The 26,065-nt window shown below is 45.1% G+C and overlaps 1 protein-coding gene across 1 annotated transcript in view; it reads right to left on the bottom strand.

Annotated features, from left to right (window-relative positions):
* The window catches only part of NOBOX (NOBOX oogenesis homeobox), a 37,238-nt gene that overhangs the window by 751 nt on the left and 10,422 nt on the right, over window positions 1-26,065 (bottom strand). The window contains exons 2-8 of the mRNA XM_075351555.1: window positions 19,877-20,371; window positions 18,345-18,451; window positions 16,822-17,027; window positions 14,994-15,088; window positions 14,667-14,886; window positions 12,077-12,339; window positions 1,079-1,288 (exon numbers count right to left, since the gene is read on the bottom strand). Coding sequence (XP_075207670.1) covers window positions 1,079-1,288; window positions 12,077-12,339; window positions 14,667-14,886; window positions 14,994-15,088; window positions 16,822-17,027; window positions 18,345-18,451; window positions 19,877-20,371 — 1,596 coding nt within the window. The remainder of the gene's footprint in view (window positions 1-1,078; window positions 1,289-12,076; window positions 12,340-14,666; window positions 14,887-14,993; window positions 15,089-16,821; window positions 17,028-18,344; window positions 18,452-19,876; window positions 20,372-26,065) is intronic.

The following is a 26,065-nucleotide window of genomic DNA, read 5'->3' as shown; positions in this document are numbered from 1 at the left end:
AACAAAGCCTGGAGTAGTAGGACAGGGCCAGATTTTACTGTACATGAATGACGGGCCAGCTCATCGCCAACTGTGGGGCACTGTGGCCAAATGTGGTGCTGCCAACTGTGTGGCCAGTATGTGGGGGCACTCTGCCATATCTACTGTGGAAACCCACAGACTCTGGGCACAACAGATGCTCATTATCTATGGGAGAACTCTGGTCATAATTACAAATTCTCTCTGGTGGCCTCAGTCTATGGGGACACTGTCATTACTTGGTCTCTGGTGGTCACCATCTTTGGGTGCACTCCGGTGGCCATTATGAGATGTCTGTGGCGGTCACAGTCTAGGGGTCACTCTGGTAATAATTACAACGTTTCACTGGTGATTTCAGTCTATAAGGCCACTCTGGTTGTCATTATGAGGTGTCTTTGGTGGTCACTGTCTATGGGGCACTCTGTCATTCCTTGGTCTCTGGTGGTCACTGTCTATGGGAGCACTCCAAGTATAATTACATGATCCACAGTATCTAATGGTCACAGTCTATAGAGGCTTTCCAGTTATCATTATGAGGTGTCTCTGATCATCTCAGTCTATGGGTGCACTCCGGTTAACATTTTGAGATATCATTGATGGTCACAGTCTATAGGGGAACTCTGTCATTACTTGCTCTCTGGCGGTCTCAGTCTATAGGGGCACTCTGGTTAAAATTGCAAGATCTATCTGATGGTCACAGTGTATAAGGGCACTCTGGTTATCATTATAAGGTGTCTTTAGTGGTCATCGTCTATGGGAGCAATCTGTCATTCCTTGGACACTTTAGTGGTCTTTAGTGGTCAGTCTATGGGGGCACTCTGTCATACCTTGGTCTCTGGTGGTCACTGTCTATGATGGCACTCGTTATAATTAAAAGATCTATCTGATGGTCACAGTCCACAGAGACATTGTCATTATGAGGTGTCTCTGGTGGTCACCATCAATTGGTACTCTCCGGTTGTCATTATGAGATGTCTCTGGTGGTCTTAATCTATGGGGTACCCTGATTGTCATCACGTGGTCTCTCTAGTGGTCACTTTGAGGCACATATCACAGATACCTTGCGTCTCTTTTTCCGCATCCCCCGCTTCCTCGGTGGCCTCCTGGCTCGTCGGTGGGGGTTTCTGAGGCTGCTGTAGGACATCGGCTTTGTACTGGGAGTACTGGGGCTGGTCCGCCACGCTGGGAGCATTTGCCGTCTGGGTGCAGGTATATGAGGGACCTTGTATATACATATCATTCCACGTAGACGGGTGAAAGGCAAGTCCACCTGCTGAGCAAAGAGCGTAGTGACGGCACAAAACCACAAGATGCACGCAATCTACAGTAACATCCCCATAGGAGAAAGACGCAGCAGTGGCCCAGCATCAAAAACAGACGGTGCAGTAGCTCCACTCACTTCATCACCAATACAAGCTCCACTCACTTCATCACCAATACAAGCTCCACTCACTTCATACAAGCTCCACTCACTTCATCACCAATACAAGCTCCACTCACTTCATCACCAATACAAGCTCCACTCACTTCATACAAGCTCCACTCACTTCATCACCAATACAAGCTCCACTCACTTCATCACCAATACAAGCTCCACTCACTTCATCACCAATACAAGCTCCACTCACTTAATCAGCAATTCAAGCTCCACTCACTTCATCACCAATACAAGCTCCACTCACTTCATCACCAATACAAGCTCCACTCACTTCATCACCAATACAAGCTCCACTCACTTCATCACCAATACAAGCTCCACTCACTTAATCAGCAATTCAAGCTCCACTCACTTCATCAGCAATACACGCTCCACTCACTTCATCAGCAATACACGCTCCACTCACTTCATCAGCAATACACGCTCCACTCACTTCATCAGCAATACACGCTCCACTCACTTCATCAGCAATACACGCTCCACTCACTTCATCAGCAATACACGCTCCACTCACTTCATCAGCAATACACGCTCCACTCACTTCATCAGCAATACAAGCTCCACTCACTTCATCAGCAATACAAGCCCCACTCACTTCATCAGCAATACACGCACCACTCACTTCATCAGCAATACAAGCTCCACTCACTTCATCAGCAATACAAGCCCCACTCACTTCATACAAGCTCCACTCACTTCATCACCAATACAAGCTCCACTCACTTCATACAAGCTCCACTCACTTCATCACCAATACAAGCTCCACTCACTTCATCACCAATACAAGCTCCACTCACTTCATCACCAATACAAGCTCCACTCACTTAATCAGCAATTCAAGCTCCACTCACTTCATCACCAATACAAGCTCCACTCACTTCATCACCAATACAAGCTCCACTCACTTCATCACCAATACAAGCTCCACTCACTTCATCACCAATACAAGCTCCACTCACTTCATCACCAATACAAGCTCCACTCACTTCATCACCAATACAAGCTCCACTCACTTCATCACCAATACAAGCTCCACTCACTTAATCAGCAATTCAAGCTCCACTCACTTCATCAGCAATACACGCTCCACTCACTTCATCAGCAATACACGCTCCACTCACTTCATCAGCAATACAAGCTCCACTCACTTCATCAGCAATACAAGCCCCACTCACTTCATCAGCAATACACGCACCACTCACTTCATCAGCAATACAAGCTCCACTCACTTCATCAGCAATACAAGCCCCACTCACTTCATCAGCAATACACGCTCCACTCACTTCATCAGCAATACACGCTCCACTCACTTCATCAGCAATACAAGCTCCACTCACTTCATCAGCAATACAAGCCCCACTCACTTCATCAGCAATACACGCACCACTCACTTCATCAGCAATACAAGCTCCACTCACTTCATCAGCAATACAAGCCCCACTCACTTCATCAGCAATACACGCTCCACTCACTTCATCAGCAATACACGCTCCACTCACTTCATCAGCAATACAAGGTCCACTCACTTCATCAGCAATACACGCTCCACTCACTTCATCAGCAATACAAGCTCCACTCACTTCATCAGCAATACACGCTCCACTCACTTCATCAGCAATACAAGCTCCACTCACTTCATCAGCAATACAAGCTCCACTCACTTCATCAGCAATACATGCTCCACTCACTTCATCAGCAATACAAGCTCCACTCACTTCATCAGCAATACAAGCTCCACTCACTTCATCAGCAATACAAGCTCCACTCACTTCATCAGCAATACAAGCTCCACTCACTTCATCAGCAATACAAGCTCCACTCACTTCATCAGCAATACAAGCTCCACTCACTTCATCAGCAATACACAACCCATGGACAAAAGTTTGTTTGGTTCTTCCAGTCAGACATTCTAAAGACCTCTGCTTGCTGCCAGTGAATAAAAAAAATCTACAATTTATAGACTGTAGACCAGAATGGTGACTGGTCAGCAAACCATGTCCTATGAGGAACGGTTACAGGATTTAGGATTGTTTAGCTTGCAAAAGAGAAGACTGAGAGGAGACTTAATAGCGGTCTACAAATATCTTACAGGCGGTCACACTGTAGAGGGATCAGTCCTATTCTCATTTGCACAAGGAAAGACTAGAAGCAATGGGATGAAACTGATGAGGAGGAGACACAGATTAGATATTAGAAAAAACTTTTTGACAGTGAGGGTGATCAATGAGTGGAAGAGGCAGCCACGAGAGGTGGAGAGGTCTCCTGCAATGGAAGTCCTTAAAAAGAGGGTGGACGGACATCTGTCTGGGATGAGTTAGTGACTCCTGCTTTGAGAAGGGTTGGACCAGATGACCCCGGAGGCCCATTCAAACGCTAATATTCTATGACCATGGCTCCGATTCATTGTTTCCTTTGCTCGCGTTTTTAATCACTTATATATGTTTTGTGCCTTTTTTGTTTGCCGTCAATTCCTTGCTTTATTTGTGCCCTTTTTTGAAGTCTATGTTATATGTGCTCGCCTGCTTTTCTTGTTTCCAGCTTTGTGGTTTGATATTTTAGCGATTTGTTTTATGTTTTCATTTGATTTAATCAATTGTGGCTTTTTAAAAAGTCAACAAAAGTCCAATAAAAATGTAAAATAAATAATTGGGACATTTTTTAACCTGTAAATTCCATAAATAGAAAAAAAAAACGAACTTAGAACGCCAGATTTGACTTTTTTTTCCAATCACAACACCTCCCCCAATGATGCAAAGCAATGAAGTTGTCGCATGTAACCCAAAATGGCATTAATATAAACATCAGCACAGTTTACACAAACAAGCCCTCCCACAGCTCCAACAGAGGAAAAATGAAAAAGTTATGGGTCTGAAAAAATTATGAATTTTTTTTTTTTTTTTTTTTACTGACCTGATGAATTTTGTTTCCAGGTCATTTTTTTATGGCAGAATGACCAACACTCTAAAAACAAAATCCAAAAACACTGGTGGATTTCCGAAAGTATTCGGTCCCCTTGAATTTTTCAACCTTTTCCCACATTTCAGGCTTCAAACATAAAGATAAAATGTTAATGTTCTGGTGAAGAATCAACAACAAGTGACACAATTGTGAAGATGAACGACATTTATTGCTTATTTTAAACTTTTGTAAAAAAGAATAAACTGAAAATTGGGGCGTGCAATATTATTCATCCCCTTTACTTTCAGTGCAGCAAACTCACTCCAGAAGTTGATTGAGGATCTCTGAATGATCCAATGTTGTCCTAAATGACTGATGATGATAAATATAATCCCCTGTGTGTAATCAAGTCTCCGTATAAATGCCCCTGCTCTGTGATAGTCTCAGGGTTCTGTGTAAAGCGCAGAGAGCATCATGAAGACCAAGGAACACAACAGGCAGGTCCATGATACTGTTGTGGAGAAGTTTAAAGCCGGATTTGGTTACAAATAGATTTCTACAACTTTAAACGTCCAAAGAAGCACTGTGCAAGCAATCATATTGAAATGGAAGGAGCATCATACCACTGCAAATCTACCAAGACCCGGCCGTCCATCCAAACTATCATCTCACACAAGGAGAAGACTGATCAGAGATGCAGCCAAGAGGCCCATGATCCCTCTGGATGATCTGCAGAGATCTACAGCTGAGGTGGGAGAGTCTGTCCATAGGACAACAATCAGTCGTACACTGCACAAATCTGGCCTTTATGGAAGAGGGGCAAAAAGAAAGCCATTTCTCAAAGATATCCATAAAAAGTTTTGTTTAAAGTTTACCATAAGCCACCTGGAGACACCAAACATGTGGAAGAAGGTGCTCTGGTCAGATGAAACCCAAATCAGACTTTTAGGGCACAATGCCAAACGATATATTTGGCGTAAAAGCAACACAGCTCATCACCCTGAACATAGCATCCCCACTGTCAAACATGGTGGTGGCAGCATCATGGTTTGGGCCTGCTTTTCTTCAGCAGGGACAGGGAAGATGGTCAAAATTGATGGGAAGATGGATGGAGCCAAATACAGGACCATTCTTGAAAAAAACCTGTTGGAGTCTGCAAAAGACCTGAGACTGGGATGGAGATTTGTCTTCCAACAAGACAACGATCCCAAACATAAAGTAAAGTCTACAATGGAATGGTTCACAAATAAACGTATCCAGGTGTTAGAATGGCCAAGTCACAGTCCAGACCTGAACCCAATCGAGAATCTGTGGAAAGAGCTGAAAACTGCTGTTCACAAACGCCTCCATCCAACCTCACTCAGCTCCAGCTGTTTACAAAGGAAGAATGGGCAAGAATTTCAGCCTCTCCATGTGCAAAACTGATAGACACATACCCCAAGAGACAGCAGCTGTAATCGCAGCCAAAGGGGGCGCTACAAAGGATTAACTTACAGGGAATGAAGAATATTGCACGCCCCAATTTTCAGTTATTTATTTTTCATAAAAGTATAAAATAAGCAATAAATATCGTTCACCTTCACAATTGTGTCCACTTGTTGATTCTTCACCATAAAATTAAAATTTTTATCTTTATGTTTGAAGCCGGAAATGTGGGAAAAGGTTGAAAAAGTCAAAGGGGCTGAATACTTTCGCAAGGCACTGTATCTGTTCAGCAAAAAAACAAAAACAAAAAAAAAAAAAATGAAAGATAAAGTTATGGTTCTAGGATGAAGGGGAGGAAAAAAATGAAAATGGAAAAATGAAGATAATTAAAAGCAGAAAGATCTCATGATGTAAATAGGAATGTCTCCTTTCCCATACAATAAGCAGAAATTGATGAAGAATTGAAGCAAACTATATTAGAAAGTTGCAGAAATGTTGCATTATAGCACTGAAGGGTTCAGGTGTTCTGTTGCTTTATCATTTTATTTTGTATTAATTCTGCCTATGAAGACGTCCCCGAGAGGCGAGCTTCCACCAATCTCCACTGTGCGGTCTCTCAATGCAGAGGCGGGAAGTGTGCGCTCACATTGTGACCGGCATGCTAGGACTCATCATGGAGGAGATCCTCGTCACCGCTGCTAACAATCTCCCATTGTTTAGAACAATCGGCTATTGGCTGCACAACACATGAGGCGTGGGCCAAGCAAAGGCGATAAAGGAAAACATGGAAAAGGGGGATTCCAGGTTCATGTAAATAAAGCCAATCAGAGAGGTTCTGCAAGTTTCTTACATCTGAGCATTTGCTACAATTGTATCCAGTATAAACAATGTTCTAGAAGACTGATACATTGTATCAAACTCTCAGGAAAGGAGAAAAGATTTGTTGCCATTGAATTTTTAACTTTTACAGCTTTAGGGTACTTTAACACTCGCGTTGTTTTCCTTCCGTTACAATCCGCCCTTTTGGAAAACAGCGGAATCCATTAACGGATTCCGCTGTTTCCCATAGACTTGTATGGATGACGGATTGTGCCAAAAAGGACCTGCGTTGCTTCCACTGGGCGACGCTCCGTTGCTTCCGCCCAGCGGGAGGAACGCAGCATGTAACGTTTTTTTGAGCATCGGAATCCTCAGGATTTCACTGCGCATGCTCTTTTTATTTATTTTTTTTTTTTAAAGTCACAAACTTTATTTTGTCTCGCGGTGGCCGAACAATCAGCTGAGCGCCCGCCCGCTGGCATGCTCGGCCGCTGGCAAGTGACAGCGCTCAGCTGAGCCCCCGCCGGCATGCCCGGCCGCCGGCAAGTGACAGCGCTCATCTGAGCGCCCGCCCGCCGGCATGCCCGGCCGCCGGCAAGTGACAGTGCTCAGCTGAGCGACCGGCCGCCGGTATTGAGAGCGATCAGCTGATCGTTCACAATAGTCTGCTGCCGGTAAAACTGTAAAGCAGAAAAAAAAAAAAGAAATAAAAAAAAAAGAAAAGCTTTCCGTTGTTTTGTACGATCCGTAGCATCCGTTGTGCCACTATATGCAACACATCCGTTGCATCCGTCACACAACGCAATGCTACGGAAGCCGTCCAACGCAAGTGTGAAACTAGCCTTAACAACTTTTTCTAGTCTGCGCACAACTGAAACAAACCCCCAGCTCTGAGAAACAAGATATCAGTATACAATTTAACCCCTTAAGGACAGGGCCAATTTTCTTTTTTGATGTTTTTTTATATACCTCTTATCTCGAGAACCATATTTTGTCTTCTACACAGCCTGTTTTTGTGGGATTAGTCATAATTTTGAAGGACATTCATCTTTCTATGTAATGCAAAAAGAAAAGTGGGAAAATTACAAGTGGTGTAAAATGGTGAAAACAACGCAATTACAACATTGTTTTTTTTGGGATTTTTTCTATTTTTCAGTCTTCAACATGTGGTAGAAGTGACTCATTAGCGTCAGTCTCCAGGTCAGTAATATTACTTGAAGAGGCTTTTTGTAAAAAAAAAGAAATAAGAAATAGTTTATTTCCATCACCACTTTCTTGACCTTTAACTTTTTAAAAAAATGTCCTTCGTCGGAGCGGAGTGCGGGTTTGTTTTTTTGTGCACCGAGCTGTACTTTACAGTATATTGATATTATATTTTTATAGATGAGCCGTTTTTGGACTTGGCCATGCTGGATAGGATTATTTTCTATTTTTATCATTTATATTTGGATGGGTAAAAAGTGGAATTATTTAAGATTTTATTTGGGGGGGGGGGGTTTATATTTTTTTCTTTTGCTATTTTTTTTCTTTTTCTCATTATAGACTTTATTTAGGGAATGTGTCAGCAGGTTTTTGACACCTAATCTGAGAGCAGCATAATGAAGGCAAAGAGACCCTGATTCCAGCGATGTGTCACTTACTGGGTTGCGTAGTGCAACCTTTATAAAATTACTGTTTAATCAGCAGTGGATTATCATTACAGGACTACTTGGCGTGCTGCAGGTAGTCCAGCAGATGCATGAGCACTGTATAAGGCCAGAGTCACACTTGCAAGAGACTCACGCGAGTCTTGCATCGCATCACCCGGCACGGCCGCACACTCTCCGGAGAGGAGCATCTCAGCTGCATAGAAATACATGCAGCTGACCTGCTCCTGTCAGCAGAGCATGCGCCTGTGCCGGGTGATGCGATGCAAGACTCGCGTGAGTCTCTTGCAAGTGTGACTCTGGCCTAACTGCTAGATATGAGCAGGAAAAACTGTGATTTTATCAAAATGACAGCAAGCAGCCAAATAAGCCTGGAATCAGGGTCTCTGTCTCTACATCATGCTGCTCTCAGATGAGGGAGCAAATACCTGGTGACAGATGCCCTTTAATTGCTTTACAGATATAATGCAATACGTTGATAATGCAGTATATGGTGAAACCATGTTTTATGAGAGCTTCACAGGAGCACCAAGATGGCGGCAATGGGGACAGCAGAGTTGGAGCCGACAGAGAAGCGGAAAAGCATTAAAGGGGTTGTCCAGGACTATTTAGGCAAAACTGCGGCTTCTCTTCCATTCTCCACTGTTGATGGGATGTGACCGCTGACGTTGTGCTGCCTAAGTGAGGGGAGCAGGCTGTCACTCAGCAGTCTGACAGTGCAGAACAAAAGAGAAAGATCTGCTCTGTTCACATGGAGCAGCTGAATCGCTGGTAGAAGCAATTGGTGACCGCTCTGTGTCAGCACCGGATAGAAGAGTGATATACTGCAGTATGGAATATATACATGGGGCTAGGATGAATTCTATACTGCAAGAAAGAATTCTGTATTAAGGGTAAAGAAAGGAGGAAAAGCTAAAAGATGGGGTTCTGTATGGAGGGGCTGATATCAGTTGAGCTGTGTTTGTTACCGGTTGCTGAGAGATCAGTGATGTGAAACATCAAATGCCGCTTTATTGATGCCTACAGCAGAAGATAATCCTGTGTCATATACATCAACAAAGTGGCACTTGTAGTATCCTCTCACTGATCTCTCAACAGCAGGTAATAAATAGAGCTCTAAAATGCCAGTGTGGAGGAGTGCAGGAGAATAGAGCTCTGCTAGCACAAGATAATGATGTAAAACCATGCAGGCAACGAAAATAATGCAGATGGCAGAAGAGAAAATTGGTCAGTCGGGGTTCTGTATGGGAGCAGAGATTGCAAAGAAGAAAAGGGTAAATTCTACACTTCTATTAGCTTAATGATAACACGAGAAGTGGACAAGTCAGGAACACATGGGAGAGGGGGAAGGGGTCTGCAGCACCGAGGAGAAGCAAGCGCTGCTGGGAAATGTAGTTTTAGCAGATAAGAATATGACTGTCAATTCTACAATGTGGATTCACCAAGGGGCAGAATGATATGAAAAGTGACATCAAAATACAAGAAAGAAACTTTATGTTGAGCTCAGTCAATATATTCACAAAAAATATTCAATTACTCGGCTTCATAAAAATAATGTGATTGTGAGAATAACCCTTTAATTCTGAGATTACAAAGAATCCATTCCCTTTTGCTAGTTTCTCTTTTTAATCTGATTCTTCCATCACTCCACTTCATCAATCAAACATGAAAGTAAAAAAAAACAAAACACTTTTCGAAAACTTTGAAGCTTCTGGAACTTGTTAAACAGTAATATTCCTGCGATTGTTCTTCAACAATTTCCCTGAAATGTTTCTTTATGAATAGATAGCACCTGCCTGTTCATTTTGAGGCCCATAGTAACAAAAAAAAAAAAAAAAAAAATCTTGGATAGGCCCTGTCGGTCGTGTGCACACAGTGCGTTCTTGTTTTACAGTTTTTAGCAAGGTCAATGAGAATCCTGAACTCTAGTACACACGTTGAGGTTTCTTTCCTTGCAGATTTGGTGCAGAAATTTCCTGCATGTCAATTCTTTCAAAGTTTTTCACTACTGCAAAAAAAAAAAAAAATAACCCCAAAAAAACGTGTTTTTGTGCTGCTTTTTTCTTGCCAAGAGATGCAGAAATTTCTACAACCAAACACTCAACATATGCACATAGGCTTAAAAGGTAAGATATGCCAAAAAAGTTATATAGATGTGGGGAAAATAAGTAAAAAGGAGGCAGTGCGGGTGTCTCATTGACTTCTAGGGGAGACAAAGAGATTGTATCTGGTTAAAAAGTTCCTCCTTACCCACAGGATCGGGATCCACTGTTGGGAATGCATACACAATTAGGCCGGGGTCACACTTGCGTGTGACTCGTGCGAGAATCGGATCACACTGCACGGACCGGCCGCCTTCTCTTCTGCCAGGAGCGGCTCCGCTGTATGTATTTCTATGATGCTGACCCGCTCCTGTCAGGAGAGCCGCGGCCGGTCCGGGCAGTGCGATCCGATTCTCGCACGAGTCACACGCAAGTGTGACCCCGGCCTTAGGTGGGGCTCTGCAGGGCCCAGACCTGGAAATTGTCGGGGGTCCCAGCTTTACAACTTTGTAAAAACTCTTTAATAAAAGCTGGTTAAGGGGTCTCCATAACTTGCAGGTAAATGACTAGAGAGCGAAGCACAAGTATGGACACTTTTCCATTTATTCCTTTCCTGGAAGCAGCAGGGGTCACCTCACCAGATGTGGGGCTGAGGCTCAGTAGACCCCCCAATCTCTACATAAGTGCAAGTCCCATAAGTGGGACATTTATATAAAAATAACTCATTAAGTCTTCGGCTGTAAACAACAATGTTCTCATTCACTGACAGCAAGCAGGGATTTTCAATCAAGTCTGAGAATAACTTATCTGGTATTTTAAAAAAGTTTCAAAACTTTTGATGACTTGGAGTTTTAGCGTCACTCGGACCTGAATGAAGACACAACATATGGCATAAAGGAGAGTTTGACGGGTCCATCATCCACAGGAGCGGCGCGATGCTCAAATTCCAGGTATTGTCTGGAATCAGTGCCAAGTCTCCAAAATCCATAAAAGAAGGGGCTTAAGGCCGCTTTACACACTGCGTGCGTACCCGCCCCCATTGGATGTGCGACACGGGCAAATCTCTGCCCGTGTCGCACAACATCACCCGGACCCGTCACACTACTTACCTTCCCTGCGACGTCGCTGTGACTGGCGAATCGCCTCCTTTCTAAGGGGGCGGTTCGTTCAGCGTCACAGCAACGTCACTGAACCACCGCCCAATAGAAGCGGAGGGGCGGAGATGAGTGGGACATAACAATTCGCCCACCTCCTTCCTTCTGCATTGCGGGCGGGAGGCAGGTAAGGAGAGCTTCCTCGTTCCTGCAGCGTCACATGGAGCGATGTGTGCTGCCCCAGGAACGAGGAACAACTTCATTACTGCTGCAGTAACGATTTTTAAGAATGGACCCCCATGTCACCGATGAGCGATTTTGCATGTTTTTGCGACGATGCAAAATAGCTCATAGGTGTCACACGCAACAACATCGCTAATGCGGCCGCATGTGCGTCACCAATTCCATGACCCCAAAGAGATCACTTGAGCGATGTCGTAGCGTGTAAAGCCCGCTTTAGATACTAATATAATGACTTATACCACGTCATTGTGCCCACCCCATGGCTTCCATCTTTTCTCTGTGACCACCAAAATCCAGAATATTATGTTCTACATTTCCATGGAGCCCTCAGCACCCGAACTTCTTCCCTGCACCCATGTGCCCCGTAAGGGCTGACGTATAGGCATGGATGACAGCTCCATAGTTGTGCGTCCACCGGGTACCATCCTCGTGGGCTCTACATAGTAAGGTTACCTGTCCCGGGCTGGAGCACAATGTGGCCGGCCGGACGCCCCGGCATGTAGCTTCCTGGGTTTCCATATGTCAGCATGCCGGTGCTGTTGGCAGGCACGGCGAGGAAGGTGGTGTCTTCAGGAGAGGATGGTGTAAGGCTGTGCACTGGAAGGCGCTGGTACTGGGAGTACTGGGGCATCTGGAACGGTCCCAGTGGGTTACTTTGGTAATAGTACTGCGGGCCGTACCTCGTGGATGCAGACACGGTCTCTGGGGCTGGACATCTACAGACAGAAAAATCACAAAACTCACAAAAAACTCAAGAAGGGTGAAGGTTGTATGTGTAACTCATCAAGGACATTTTTCACTTTTGGTTCCTTCTTCCAACATTTTATTTTTTCTACTTTAGGCGTTTACCGTTCGGGTTATTACTTTATAGATTGACATCATGAGACCAGATAGGATTTTTTTAATGTTTTTAAAATGTGAAAAGGGGATTGATTGAATTTCTTAATTTTTTTTAACATTTACAGTTTTATTTTGTAGTCCCCTTTAGCGTCTTCAACCTGACACATTTTGATGGCTTGTTCTATCCTGGACCAGTTCATATGTCACGGACCGGACATTCAGCGTCTCCCACTCTCACACCACCTCCTCATCTCTCCCCCTATGTCTCAGGGTCCCCCAAGGCTCAGTTCTTGGACCCCTGCTGTTCTCCATCTACACCTTCGGCCTGGGGCAGCTCATACAGTCCCACGGCTTCCAGTATCATCTCTACGCCGATGACACACAGATCTACCTCTCTGGACCCGACATCACCTCCCTACTAACCAGAATCCCACAATGTCTGTCGGCTATTTCATCCTTCTCTGCGCGATTCCTAAAACTGAACATGGACAAAACAGAACTCATCATCTTTCCCCATCTCACTCTACCATTCCACGTGACCTATCCATCAAAGTCAACAGCTGCTCGCTCTCCCAGTCCTGGGTGCTCACTGCCTTGGGATAACTCTTGACTCTGCTCTATCCTTGAAGCCACACATCCTATACACACAATATTTTACAGATTTGTACATTCCTTGACCAAGAAACTGCAAAAACATTAGTTCATGCCCTCATCATCTCCCGCATGGACCACTGCAACCCCCTGTTCTGTGGCCTCCCTTCTAACACTCCCGCACCCCTCCGATCTATTCTAAACTCTGCAGCCCGACTAATCTACCTGTCCCCTCGCTAATCCCCGACCTCTCCTCTCTGCCAGTCCCTTCACTGGCTTCCCATTGCCCAACGACTCCAGTTCAAAACACTAACCATGACCTACAAAGCCATCCACAACCTGTCTCCTCCCTACATCTATGACCTAGTTTCCTGGTACCTACCTGCACGCAACCTCCGATCCTCACAAGATCTCCTCTTATCTTCTCTTCCCACAATCACATACAAGATTTCTCCCGTGCCTCCCCCATACTCTCTAAAACGCTCTACCCCAACATATCAGACTCTCACCTACCATGGAAAGCTTCAGGAGGAACCTGAAGACCCACCTCTTCTGACAAGGCTACAACCTGCAATACCCTTTCTACAACCTCTCAGTCCTCTATAGCACCGCACACCATCTCCACCCTCACCTACTGTACCATCACCTATCCCCTGTACACTGTGAACCCTCACGGGCAGGGTCCTCTCTCTCCCTGTAGACAGGGTCCTCTCTTCTCTCTTCTCCTGTAGACTCTGAGCCCTTGTGGGCAGGGTCCTCTCTCCTCCTCGTGGGCAGGGTCCTCTCTCTCCCCCTGTGGACTGAGAGGCCTCGTGGGCAGGGTCCTCTCTCCTCCAGTAGACTGTGAGCCCTCGCGGGCAGGGTCCTCTCTCCTCCTGTAGACTGTGAGCCCTCGCGGGCAGGGTCCTCTCTCCTCCTGTAGACTGTGAGCCCTCGCGGGCAGGGTCCTCTCTCCTCCTGTAGACTGTTAGCCCTCGCGGGCAGGGTCCTCTCTCCTCCTGTAGACTGTGAGCCCTCGCGGGCAGGGTCCTCTCTCCTCCTGTAGACGGTGAGCCCTCGCGGGCAGGGTCCTCTCTGCTCCTGTAGACTGTGAGCCCTCGTGGGCAGGGTCCTCTCTCTCCTCCTGTACCTGTCTTTGCCTTGTATTGTTCATGATTATTGTACTTGTCTATGTATGACCCCTTTTTCACATGTAACGCACCATGGAATAAATGGCGCTATAATGATAAATAATAATAATGATAATATTTTGCAATAGCACAATAATGCAGTATTTAGAGAAAATTATGGTCTCCTATGGCTGGGCTTCAAAGGAGTTTCAAGGTGGTAGCCATGATGAGGGCTCTCATTTGGGGCTGCCATGGTCTCCCATCAGCACTCTGTGATTATACCGTGAGGATGTCTTGATACAAATACCGTTGTCAGTGACTGACAGCACCATCCAAGCGGTTAACAGTTAGCTCTGGTCGCTGCTGTTACAGGTAGATGCCCACTGTGTAACCCAGCTGCCATCTGCCCCGTGTGATGTGGGACAGTTAGGTCTATATGCAATAAGGGGTAAAAGGAGACATAAATGCCCAGAAGTCACAATATACATTCAGACATTACGTACTCTTGGATATTATAAGTAAACATGTTGCCGTTGGATGACAGGGATGATGTGCCGGAGTTGTCTGGGGTGTCCAGTATCAGAGGGACCATGTGATTGCTGGGGTTGAAGGTCATAGACATGGGTAGCCCGGCACGTCTTAGCGGCGGTGGGCTGTGGAAGGTGGGTGGATAGTCTTGGGGTGGGGGTAGGTAGACCGCCCCTGGAGATCCGAGACTGGACCCTAAACAAAGAAGAGCATTGGATTACTATCGGTCTAGAAGGTAACGTGTCTCCTTGTGGAGATCGCAAGCAGTGAGTAACATACAGTATGTGCTGCCGTTCACCCACCGGGACCGCTGCTCGATGAAGCGCAGGAGCTGTGCTGAGACGAGACCTCCACCGGCTGAGACCTCTGAAGAACAGTGCCGGGCACCAGAGAAAACCTGAACGAGAGAAGAGACCGAGAGATGCCAAGAGGGAAAGCAGTGACCATTCACTTGTGTCATCATCGCCAACACTCCCGAAAACCAGACTACCAAAGGGGCAGTGCTTGGTTTGGGGGCAGAGGACTACATTTTGGTGCACGGGTGCCCAATTTGTAAATGTTGGCAAGTATGTGATGTTAGAAAGGTCAGGGCAGGGGCAGAGGAATGAATTCCAGTAGGAGGAGCAGGGTGCACAGCAGAGCAGAGGAATGAGCAGAGGAATGAAGTCCAGTAGGAGGAGCAGGGTGCACAGCAGAGCAGAGGAATGAAGTCCAGTAGGAGGAGCAGGGTGCACAGCCGAGCAGAGGAATGAAGTCCAGTAGGAGGAGCAGGGTGCACAGCAGAGCAGTGGAATGAAGTCCAGTAGGAGGAGCAGGGTGCACAGCAGAGAAGAGGAATGAAGTCCAGTAGGAGGAGCAGGGTGCACAGCAGAGCAGAGGAATGAAGTCCAGTAGGAGGAGCAGGGAGCACAGCAGAGAAGAGTAATGAAGTCCAGTCGGAGGAGCAGGGTGCACAGCAGAGAAGAGGAATGAAGTCCAGTAGGAGGAGCAGGGTGCACAGCAGAGCAGAGGAATGAAGTACAGTAGAAGGAGCAGAGTGCACAGCAGAGCAGAGGAATGAAGTCCAGTAGGAGGAGCAGGGTGCACAGCAGAGCAGAGGAATGAAGTACAGTAGGAGGAGCAGGGTGCACAGCAGAGCAGAGGAATGAAGTCCAGTAGGAGGAGCAGGGTGCACAGCAGAGCAGAGGAATGAAGTACAGTAGGAGGAGCAGGGTGCACAGCAGAGCAGAGGAATGAAGTACAGTAGGAGGAGCAGGGTGCACAGCAGAGCAGAGGAATGAAGTCCAGCAGGAGGGGCATGGTGCACAGCAGAGCAGAGGAATGAAGTCCAGTAGGAGGAGCAGGGTGCACAGCAGAGCAGAGGAATGAAGTCCAGTAGGAGGAGCAGGGTGCACAGCAGAGCAGAGGAATGAAGTACAGTAGGAGGAGCAGGGTGCACAGCAGAGCAGAGGAATGAAGTCCAGCAGGAGGAGCATGGTGCACAGCAGAGCAGAGGAATGAAGTCCAGTAGGAGGAGCAGGGTGCACAGCAGAGCAGAGGAATGAAGTCCAGCAGGAGGAGCAGGGTGCACAGCAGAGCAGAGGAATGAAGTCCAGCAGGAGGTGCATGGTGCACAGCAGAGCAGAGGAATGAAGTACAGTAGGAGGAGCAGGGTGCACAGCAGAGCAGAGGAATGAAGTACAGTAGGAGGAGCAGGGTGCACAGCAGAGCAGAGGAATGAAGTCCAGCAGGAGGAGCATGGTGCACAGCAGAGCAGAGGAATGAAGTCCAGTAGGAGGAGCAGGGTGCACAGCAGAGCAGAGGAATGAAGTCCAGCAGGAGGAGCATGGTGCACAGCAGAGCAGAGGAATGAAGTCCAGCAGGAGGAGCATGGTGCACAGCAGAACAGAGTATTTCAGGAGAAGAGTCTGCAGATCTACGTCCATAAGATGACAGGGAAAAGTCATAATGTACAGAGGGAAATGGACACAAACATCAGGCCAAAGAGGATTAGAATATGGGGTCCAACAGTATTTCAGTAGAGGATGGGAAGACCAGAAATGAAAAGAGGAGGTGAGAAGAGCAAAATATTGGATGCAGCAGCTTTCCACAGCAGCACAAAGTATTTCAGAATCCATCTCATTCCCTTACCTATTCCTGATGCCGGGACCATAGTGGTGAGGGCCGGAAGCAATTGCAAATGAGACAGCTTCAGGATGGGAAAGTGCAGAAGAAGAAAGAGAGGCGGTGTTTTCAGGGTGACGCAGCCCCGCAGAGCCGGGGACGGCCTTCTTCACACTCTTCATGGAGGATTTCTCCACTTTGCGCCATTTGGCTCGTCGATTCTGAAACCAAACCTAAGACGAGTGCAAAAAGTCAAAAACAAAGAGATGGGAAATAAATGCTATTAATAATATAATATTGATTCATTTATATAGCGCTATTGATTCCACAGCGCTTTACATACAATGGAAACACTGTCCCCATTGGGGCTCACAATCTAAGTTCCCTAGCAAAAAAGGTCCGTGGAGCCTCTGTTAGGCGTATAGACACAGAAAATAGCCAGATAGCCCTCCAGGAAGGACCTAGCCAAGGGTGGCTCTTTTAGTCAATATCCAACTCTTTGACAAGTTTAAAGATATGACAAGGCCAGGTATCCATCCACAGACAGCTGTTTCGAGGTGTTGCCCCTCATCAGTGTGGAGTAGAATTCTGGCCAGGTGGGAGCAATGCCTAGTAGACTAACAAGACAAAACAATCACTGATCTTGGGGAGACCAGCCAGAGAAAACACTGCCAGCAGCCAGCAAAGGCGCTCAACACAGTGAAATCCTAGGTGCATTGCTCCCTAGGATTTCACTGTGTTGAGGGCCTTTGCTGGCTGCCGGCAGTGTTTTCTCTGGCTGGTCTCCCTGAGATCAATGATTTTTTAATCTAAGTTCCATATCAGTATGTTTTTGGAGTGTGGGAGGAAACCGGAGAATATCCACACAAACACGGGGAGAACATACAAACTTGCAGATAGTGTCCTTGGTGGGATTTGAACCCAGGACCCCCGCGCTGCAGGACTGTAGTGCTAATCACTGAGCCACCACAAGACTGCAGTGCTAACCACTGAGCCACCACAAGACTGAAGTGCTAGCCACTGAGTCACCGTGCCACTCCTAATATACCCACCAGTCTAAAATTCCCTGTATCTCTAATCCAATGGTGGCCAATTCATCCAGCAAGATATTTTGGGATTTTTGGAGGAAAATAAAACACGGGGAGAAGATATTTATTCCGTGCAGATGTTGCCCCCGCTGAATCTGAACCCAGGACCCCAGTGCTGCAAGGTCAGAAAAGTCTGTTATAACTGCCACATGGTCCATCACCCGACATCTGCACGCACAGCAGATACATTGTATCTTTATCATCACTGATGGCTGATCCTGCCGTTCCTCCATCTTCATTACCTACTGCAGGGTCAGACGACGCAGAGGACATTGCAGTCTTGTAGGATTATTTCTAATTTTGCTTCATTTTGTCAGAAAAGTGGAACTGACACTAGAGCAGAGAACACGCCCTGGTGGGCTACGTCATATTCAGTGCAAGCACCGTCTCCCCCCACCTACTTTACTTTTATAGATATATACGGTATATATATATATATATATTTATTTTTTTCATAGTTACCATTATTCTCTGTGGAGTGACCCCAATAATGTCAGCAATTTCCTTTCTCTTTTCACTGTCCGGGTAATGATCCTCCATGAAAATTCGCTCCAATTCCTGCAGCTGATCTACAGAATGGTCCGAGGTATAAAGAGAATGGAGACAATGCATTGGTTATATACAGTATATACCACCAGGCATCACTACCACCCAGAGGATACTGGGAATGCCTTTCAATGGCTGCAAATATCCATATAACCCAAACAAGACGATTCCATTTACTTATACAAATGTTAAATTCTCATCTATAGGGGGCAGTATTATAGTAGTTATATTCTTGTACATAGGGAGCACTATTATAGTAGTTATATTCTTGTATATAGGGGCAGTATTATAGTAGTTATATTCTCCTCTATAGGGGCAGTATTATAGTAGTTATATTCTTGTACATAGGGGCAGTATTATAGTAGTTATATTCTTGTACATAGGAGCAGTATTATAGTAGATATATTCTTGTACATAGGGGCAGTATTATAGTAGTTATATTCTTGTACATAGGGGCAGTATTATAGTAGTTATATTCATGTACATAGGAGCAGTATTATAGTAGTTATATTCTTGTACATAGGAGCAGTATTATAGTAGTTATTTTCTTGTACATAGGAGCAGTATTATAGTAGTTATATTCTTGTATATAGGGGCAGTATTATAATAGTTATATTCTTGTACATAGGAGCAGTATTATAGTAGTTATATTCTTGTACATAGGGGCAGTATTATAGTAGTTATATTCTTGTATATAGGGGCAGTATTATAATAGTTATATTCTTGTACATAGGAGCAGTATTATAGTAGTTATATTCTTGTACATAGGGGCAGTATTATAGTAGTTATATTCTTGTACATAGGAGCAGTATTATAGTAGTTATTTTCTTGTACATAGGAGCAGTATTATAGTAGTTATATTCTTGTACATAGGAGCAGTATTATAGTAGTTATATTCTTGTACATAGGGGCAGTATTATAGTAGTTATATTCTTGTACATAGGAGCAGTATTATAGTAGTTATATTCTTGTACATAGGAGCAGTATTATAGTAGTTATATTCTTGTACATAGGAGCAGTATTATAGTAGTTATATTCTTGTACATAGGGGCAGTATTATAGTAGTTATATTCTTGTACATAGGAGCAGTATTATAGTAGTTATATTCTTGTACATAGGAGCAGTATTATAGTAGTTATATTCTTGTACATAGGGGCAGTATTATAGTAGTTATATTCTTGTACATAGGAGCAGTATTATAGTAGTTATATTCTTGTACATAGGGGCAGTATTATAGTAGTTATATTCTTGTACATAGGAGCAGTATTATAGTAGTTATATTCTTGTATATAGGAGCAGTATTATAGTAGTTATATTCTTGTACATAGGAGCAGTATAATAGTAGTTATATTCTTGTACATAGGAGCAGTATTATAGTAGTTATATTCTCATCTATATGGGGCAGCATTATATTACGTTGCGGTTTATGTGCACATTACAGATCTCACCGATGTTGTATAGTGTCCGGCTTTTCTTCCTGCTCGGCGCAGCCGCCTCTTCGGTGCTTTCTCCCTGTCTTTTAGTCTTTGGTTGCTCTCCTCCTGGTCCTGTCTCATACTCACAGTCTGGCGGTTTACATGTTGCTGCACAGCGTGCAGAGCGCCGGGGGTTCGGAGCAGTTGTCGGATAGCTGCATACCATTTTCAGGTTGACCGGCTGTAACTGTCCCCCTGGATTAAAGAACTGGGGGTCCTGGGGAGCCTCCGTAGTGTAGTTACCATAACATCTGCCCATGGGGTCGGGCAGGGGCCCGCATACTGTCAGGAGGCTCAGCTGGCAGTGCCCGCTATAAGGGGCTGCACTCTCAGGTGCAGTAAGAGTAACGTCTGGGGGGTGCGATGTCTGCGGAGCATTGCGCTGTCCCTCTACAATCACATTGTACTCGGACTCTTCGTCTCCTTCCTCCTGCTCCGTGCACAGCAGAGACAGCTCCTCTTTGGAATCTGCCAAAACCAAGAGGCGGCCATGACACTGGTATTATGCTTCATAGTTTAACAAATCTACATGAGCATTTTTATTATTCTTTTTTTTTTTGTAGTCAGAATTAGTGATGAGGGAGCTCGACCATGACGGGTGCTCAGTGCCGGTAACCGGCAGATCGGACACTCGGGGGCGCCGCTGAAGTACGCAAGAATAAGACCATGGGGACTCAAGCATTGCTCCAGAAGATTTCCCAAAAAATTCTCGAGTCCCCTATTCACTTCCATTATACTCAGGTACCTGTGTTGTGCCCATCTGAGCATACATCTGTTAGTTATGAGCACCTGAGCATGGTAGTGCCCACTCATCACTAGTTACCAGTACTGAGCACCTGAGAATGGTAGTGCCCGCTCATCACTAGTTACCAGTACTGAGCACCTGAGCATGGTAGTGCCCGCTCATCACTAGTTACCAGTACTGAGCACCCGAGCATGGTAGTGCCCGCTCATCACTAGTTACCAGTACCGAGCACCCGAGCATGGTAGTGCCCGCTCATCACTAGTAACCAGTACTGAGCACCCGAGCATGGTAGTACCCGCTCATCACTAGTTACCAGTACTGAGCACCTGAGCATGGTAGTGCCCGCTCATCACTAGTTACCAGTACTGAGCACCCGAGCATGGTAGTGCCCGCCCATCACTAGTTACCAGTACTGAGCACCTGAGCATGGTAGTGCCCGCTCATCACTAGTTACCAGTACTGAGCACCCGAGCATGGTAGTGCCCGCTCATCACTAGTTACCAGTACTGAGCACCCGAGCATGGTAGTACCCGCTCATCACTAGTTACCAGTACTGAGCACCCGAGCATGGTAGTGCCCGCTCATCACTAGTTACGAGTACTGAGCACCCGAGCATGGTAGTGCCCGCTCATCACTAGTTACCAGTACTGAGCACCCGAGCATGGTAGTACCCGCTCATCACTAGTTACCAGTACTGAGCACCCGAGCATGGTAGTGCCCGCTCATCACTAGTTACGAGTACTGAGCACCCGAGCATGGTAGTGCCCGCTCATTACTAGTTACCAGTACTGAGCACCCGAGCATGGTAGTGCCCGCTCATCACTAGTTACCAGTACAGAGCACCCGAGCATGGTAGTGCCCGCTCATCACTAGTTACGAGTACTGAGCATGCGAGCATGGTAGTGCCCGCTCATTACTAGTTACCAGTACTGAGCACCCGAGCATGGTAGTGCCCGCTCATCACTAGTTACGAGTACTGAGCATGCGAGCATGGTAGTGCCCGCTCATCACTAGTTACCAGTACTGAGCACCCGAGCATGGTAGTGCCCGCTCATCACTAGTTATGAGTACTGAGCATGTGAGCATGGTAGTGCCCACTCATCACTAGTTACCTGTACAGAGCACCCGAGCATGGTAGTGCCCGCTCATCACTAGTTACCAGTACTGAGCACCCGAGCATGGTAGTACCCGCTCATCACTAGTTACCAGTACTGAGCACCCAAGCATGGTAGTGCCCGCTCATCACTAGTTACCAGTACTGAGCACCCGAGCATGGTAGTGCCCGCTCATCACTAGTTACCAGTACTGAGCACCTGAGCATGGTAGTACCCGCTCATCACTAGTTACCAGTACTGAGCACCCGAGCATGGTAGTGTCCGCTCATCACTAGTTACCAGTACTGAGCACCTGAGCATGGTAGTGCCCGCTCATCACTAGTTACCAGTACTGAGCACCCGAGCATGGTAGTGCCCGCTCATCACTAGTTACCAGTACTGAGCACACGAGCATGGTAGTGCCCGCTCATCACTAGTTACCAGTACAGAGCACCCGAGCATGGTAGTGCCCGCTCATCACTAGTTACCAGTACTGAGCACCCGAGCATGGTAGTGCCCGCTCATCACTAGTTACCAGTACTGAGCACCCGAGCATGGTAGTGCCCGCTCATCACTAGTTACCAGTACAGAGCACCTGAGCATGGTAGTGCGCGCTCATCACTAGTTACGAGTACAGAGCACCCGAGCATGGTAGTGCCCACTCATCACTAGTTACGAGTACAGAGCACCCGAGCATGGTAGTGTCCACTCATCACTAGTTACCAGTACAGAGCACCCGAGCATGGTAGTGCCCGCTCATCACTAGTTACCAGTACTGAGCACCCGAGCATGGTAGTGTCCACTCATCACTAGTCAGAATCATCAGGTCTATTGACAGCACACTCTTCACATTATACAGGGTCAGTGCCATGTACCCCATTGTGCACCCATATAAAGTGCAGCCACACATTTACTACAGTGCAGCCCATTGCCCCATATTTACATGCGTGGTGCTGCCACCTGCTGGATGAATGGATTATGTCTCCTCTATGGGTTTAGTCACAGCCAGACGGCAGCTTTTACAGTAGATGAATGACAAGAGATTGTTGAGAATTTGCACACATTTCTGTTCTGAAGCTTTATGTCACGAGACCAAAGCCCTAGCCTCAGGGAGGAGGAATGACTAAAAACACAGTTATGCAGAATTTGGTTTCATGAAAATTGTTTCAAATCCAGCGACTGATTCTTATGTTTTCTTATGCCCTGATTTCAAAACACACTTCTGTTTAAAAGGGAACCTGTCACCAGATTTGTCCCCTACAAGCTGCAGCTACCACCAGTGAGCCCTCATATAAAGGAGTACGCTGGAGGACTCAGTGTGAATGATGTAGGACGTGTCAACCACACGGGTTGATGTTAGGGTGTTTCCAAATCTGACGTACGTTTCGAATTGATCTTCCTCAATATATGATGTAATTGGAGTGCTCTTATTTGTAACCCCTCATAGACAATCCAATACATTTAAAATCATTCTATGTGGGGTTACAAATAAGAGCCCTCCAATTACATCATCTATCGATGAAGATCGATTCGAAACGTACGTTGGGGTTGGACGCACCATAACATCAGTGCTGAACACTTTTTATCAATATGGGTAAGTCCGGATGATGGTGGTTATAGTTGTGCATCATATATGCCAGTTAGTCACACTGTATGCATAATGGGCGGTTGGATGCTACTTTAGCGCCACCTAGTGACTGAATGTGGCGGGTAATCCGTTCTGATTTTGACAACTTCACCACATCTTTAGTATGCACATGGACTTTAACCCCTTATGTTATCCTGTGTGTGTGAGCTCAGGAGCCAGGGCGCTGTCCTATTTTTAGGGCTTATTTTTGGTGACCCCACAATTTTCTTGCCTTTCTTATATGTAAAATATATGATGTAATTGGAGGGCTCTTGGTTACAAATAAGAGCCCTCCAATTACATCATATAAAAAAAAGGATCCGGCGCCAGGGCTGTGGAGTCGGAGTCGGAGCTCATTTTGGTGGAGTCGGAGGTCATTTTGGTGGAGTCGGTATAAAATGCACTGACTCCGACTCCTAAAATATATAATAAATTGGGGACAGTAGTGCAATGCAGAATGTGCTGAATATTTTACTAAATAATAATATTTAGTATAATGCTTATATTTAAGTGAAAAATGTATTGTAGTACAATGTGACCATTAGACATTTAATTAATTTTATGACACAATAATCAAGATATCTAGATAAAAAAATAATAAAATATATTGGATACAACTTTAGAACACAAAAAACTAATACATTGTAAATATGTAATACAATATGTAAATAAATATATATATATATATATATATATATATATATATACACATATCTAATATATAAAGCTGAATGTGTGTATGTGTGTATGTGTGTGTGTGTGTGTGTATGTGTGTGTGTGTGTGTGTCCCCGGGATTAGCATCCGCACCGTCGCAGCTACAGCCACAAAAGTTTGCACACTCACACTTCTGGACCCCAAGAGCGTCATAGGCTATGTTTTGAGGGGAAATTTTAACCCCACTCTTTACAGTTAGTCACCAAAAACCTGCCTCCATTAAAGCAAATGGACCTGGGATCCACAGTGCAGCCAGAACTTCAGAAGAACGCGTGGCCACGCCCTTATATGGAATGTTGGCGTGTCACAATGCAGCCAGAGAAAGAGACAGACATAGACAGGGAAAGAGGCAGACACAGACAGGGTAAGAAACAGACATAGACAGGGTAAGAGACAGACACAAAGAGACAGACACAGACAAAGAAAGAGACAGACAGGGAAAGAGAGGGAAAGAGACAGACAGGGAAAGAGAGGGAAAGACACAAACAGGGAAAGAGAGGGAAAGTGACAGACAGGGAAAGTGACAGACAGGGAAAGTGACAGAGATAGATAGACAGGGAAAGAGATAGATAGACAGACAGGGAAAGAGACAGACAGGGAAAGAGACAGACAGGGAAAGAGACAGACAGACAAAGAGATAAAGAGAGAGACAGAGAGATATATACAGAGGGGGAGACAGACAGAGAATGGGAGCGAAACAGAGAGACAGTTACTATCCCGGGCAGCGCCGGGTGCTATGTTGTGAGGCGAAATTTTAACCCCACGCGTTCCAATTTACCAATCAAATTTGCCCCTATCTACATAATGGGGAAAAAGTAAAACGAAAAGTGTTTGGGGGCAAATTGACAGCTCCAGATGTGAACAAGGGGGACTTAAAGAATGAGAGCGATGGCGCCAAAGAGTATATACCGTACAGTTGCTAAGGTGGGGCCCCGACATGGGATACTCACCACACTCGGGGATATGAACACACACAATGCACCACACACTATCACGTGCTTGTACACATATACCACCCTCAGCACACATCTCACCACACATACACCAACCTCACCACATAATCGCCCTAAACACACACAAGTCTGGGATTATCCTTCACAAATAAAAATCTGATAAATAAGAAGCCAAACTACAAGAACAACAAATGTACCACATAGGAAATACGGCAGCTGTCAGTCACATGACCTGTCTATATGTGTATGTGTGAGCTAATATATACTGTCAGGGGGAGGGCTTTCTGTTGCCTGGAGATTTATCAGGCTGAATAGCAACCAATCACAGCTTAGCTTCTATTTTGCTACAGTTAATTAATCTGAGCTCTGATTGGTTAATATAGGCAACAATTTAATAATTACATTTCAATCTATTTGTTTTGTGGTTCTTGTGTGCACAATACATTTTTGTTAATACATTCTGTTTTGTTAACAGCAGTTATTAACCCGGGCGAAGCCGAGTAGTACAGCTAATATATATATATATATATATATATATATATATATTGTATATATATATATATACACACACATACATATACATATATATACATACATACACACACACTAGCTGTACTACTCGGCTTCTAAACTAATAAATTGTAAATATGCAATACACTATGTAATATACAGTAGATTACATATATATCTTGTGTATGTGTGTATATATATATATATATATATATATATATATATATATAAAATTACATAGTGTATTGCATATTTACAATTTATTGTTTTTTTGTGTTCTAAAGTTGTATCCAATAAATATAGTTTATGTTCTATCCAAATATCTTGATTATTGTATCATAAAATGATTAAATATCTGATGTTCACATACACATGTTCATGTATTACAAGAAATTTTTCTCCTAACTATAAGCAATATATGTAGGAGTCGGAGTCTGAGTCGGAGGTTTGGTTTACCAACTCCACAGCCCTGTCCGGTGCATCCGTTTTTGCATATTCTGCGCCAGATCCGTTGCATC

Source organism: Anomaloglossus baeobatrachus, chromosome 5 (assembly GCF_048569485.1).
Source record: "Anomaloglossus baeobatrachus isolate aAnoBae1 chromosome 5, aAnoBae1.hap1, whole genome shotgun sequence".
NCBI lineage: Eukaryota > Metazoa > Chordata > Amphibia > Anura > Aromobatidae > Anomaloglossus > Anomaloglossus baeobatrachus.
Note: the sequence above shows the minus strand (reverse complement) of the source record. Positions and strands in the feature narration are given on the sequence as shown.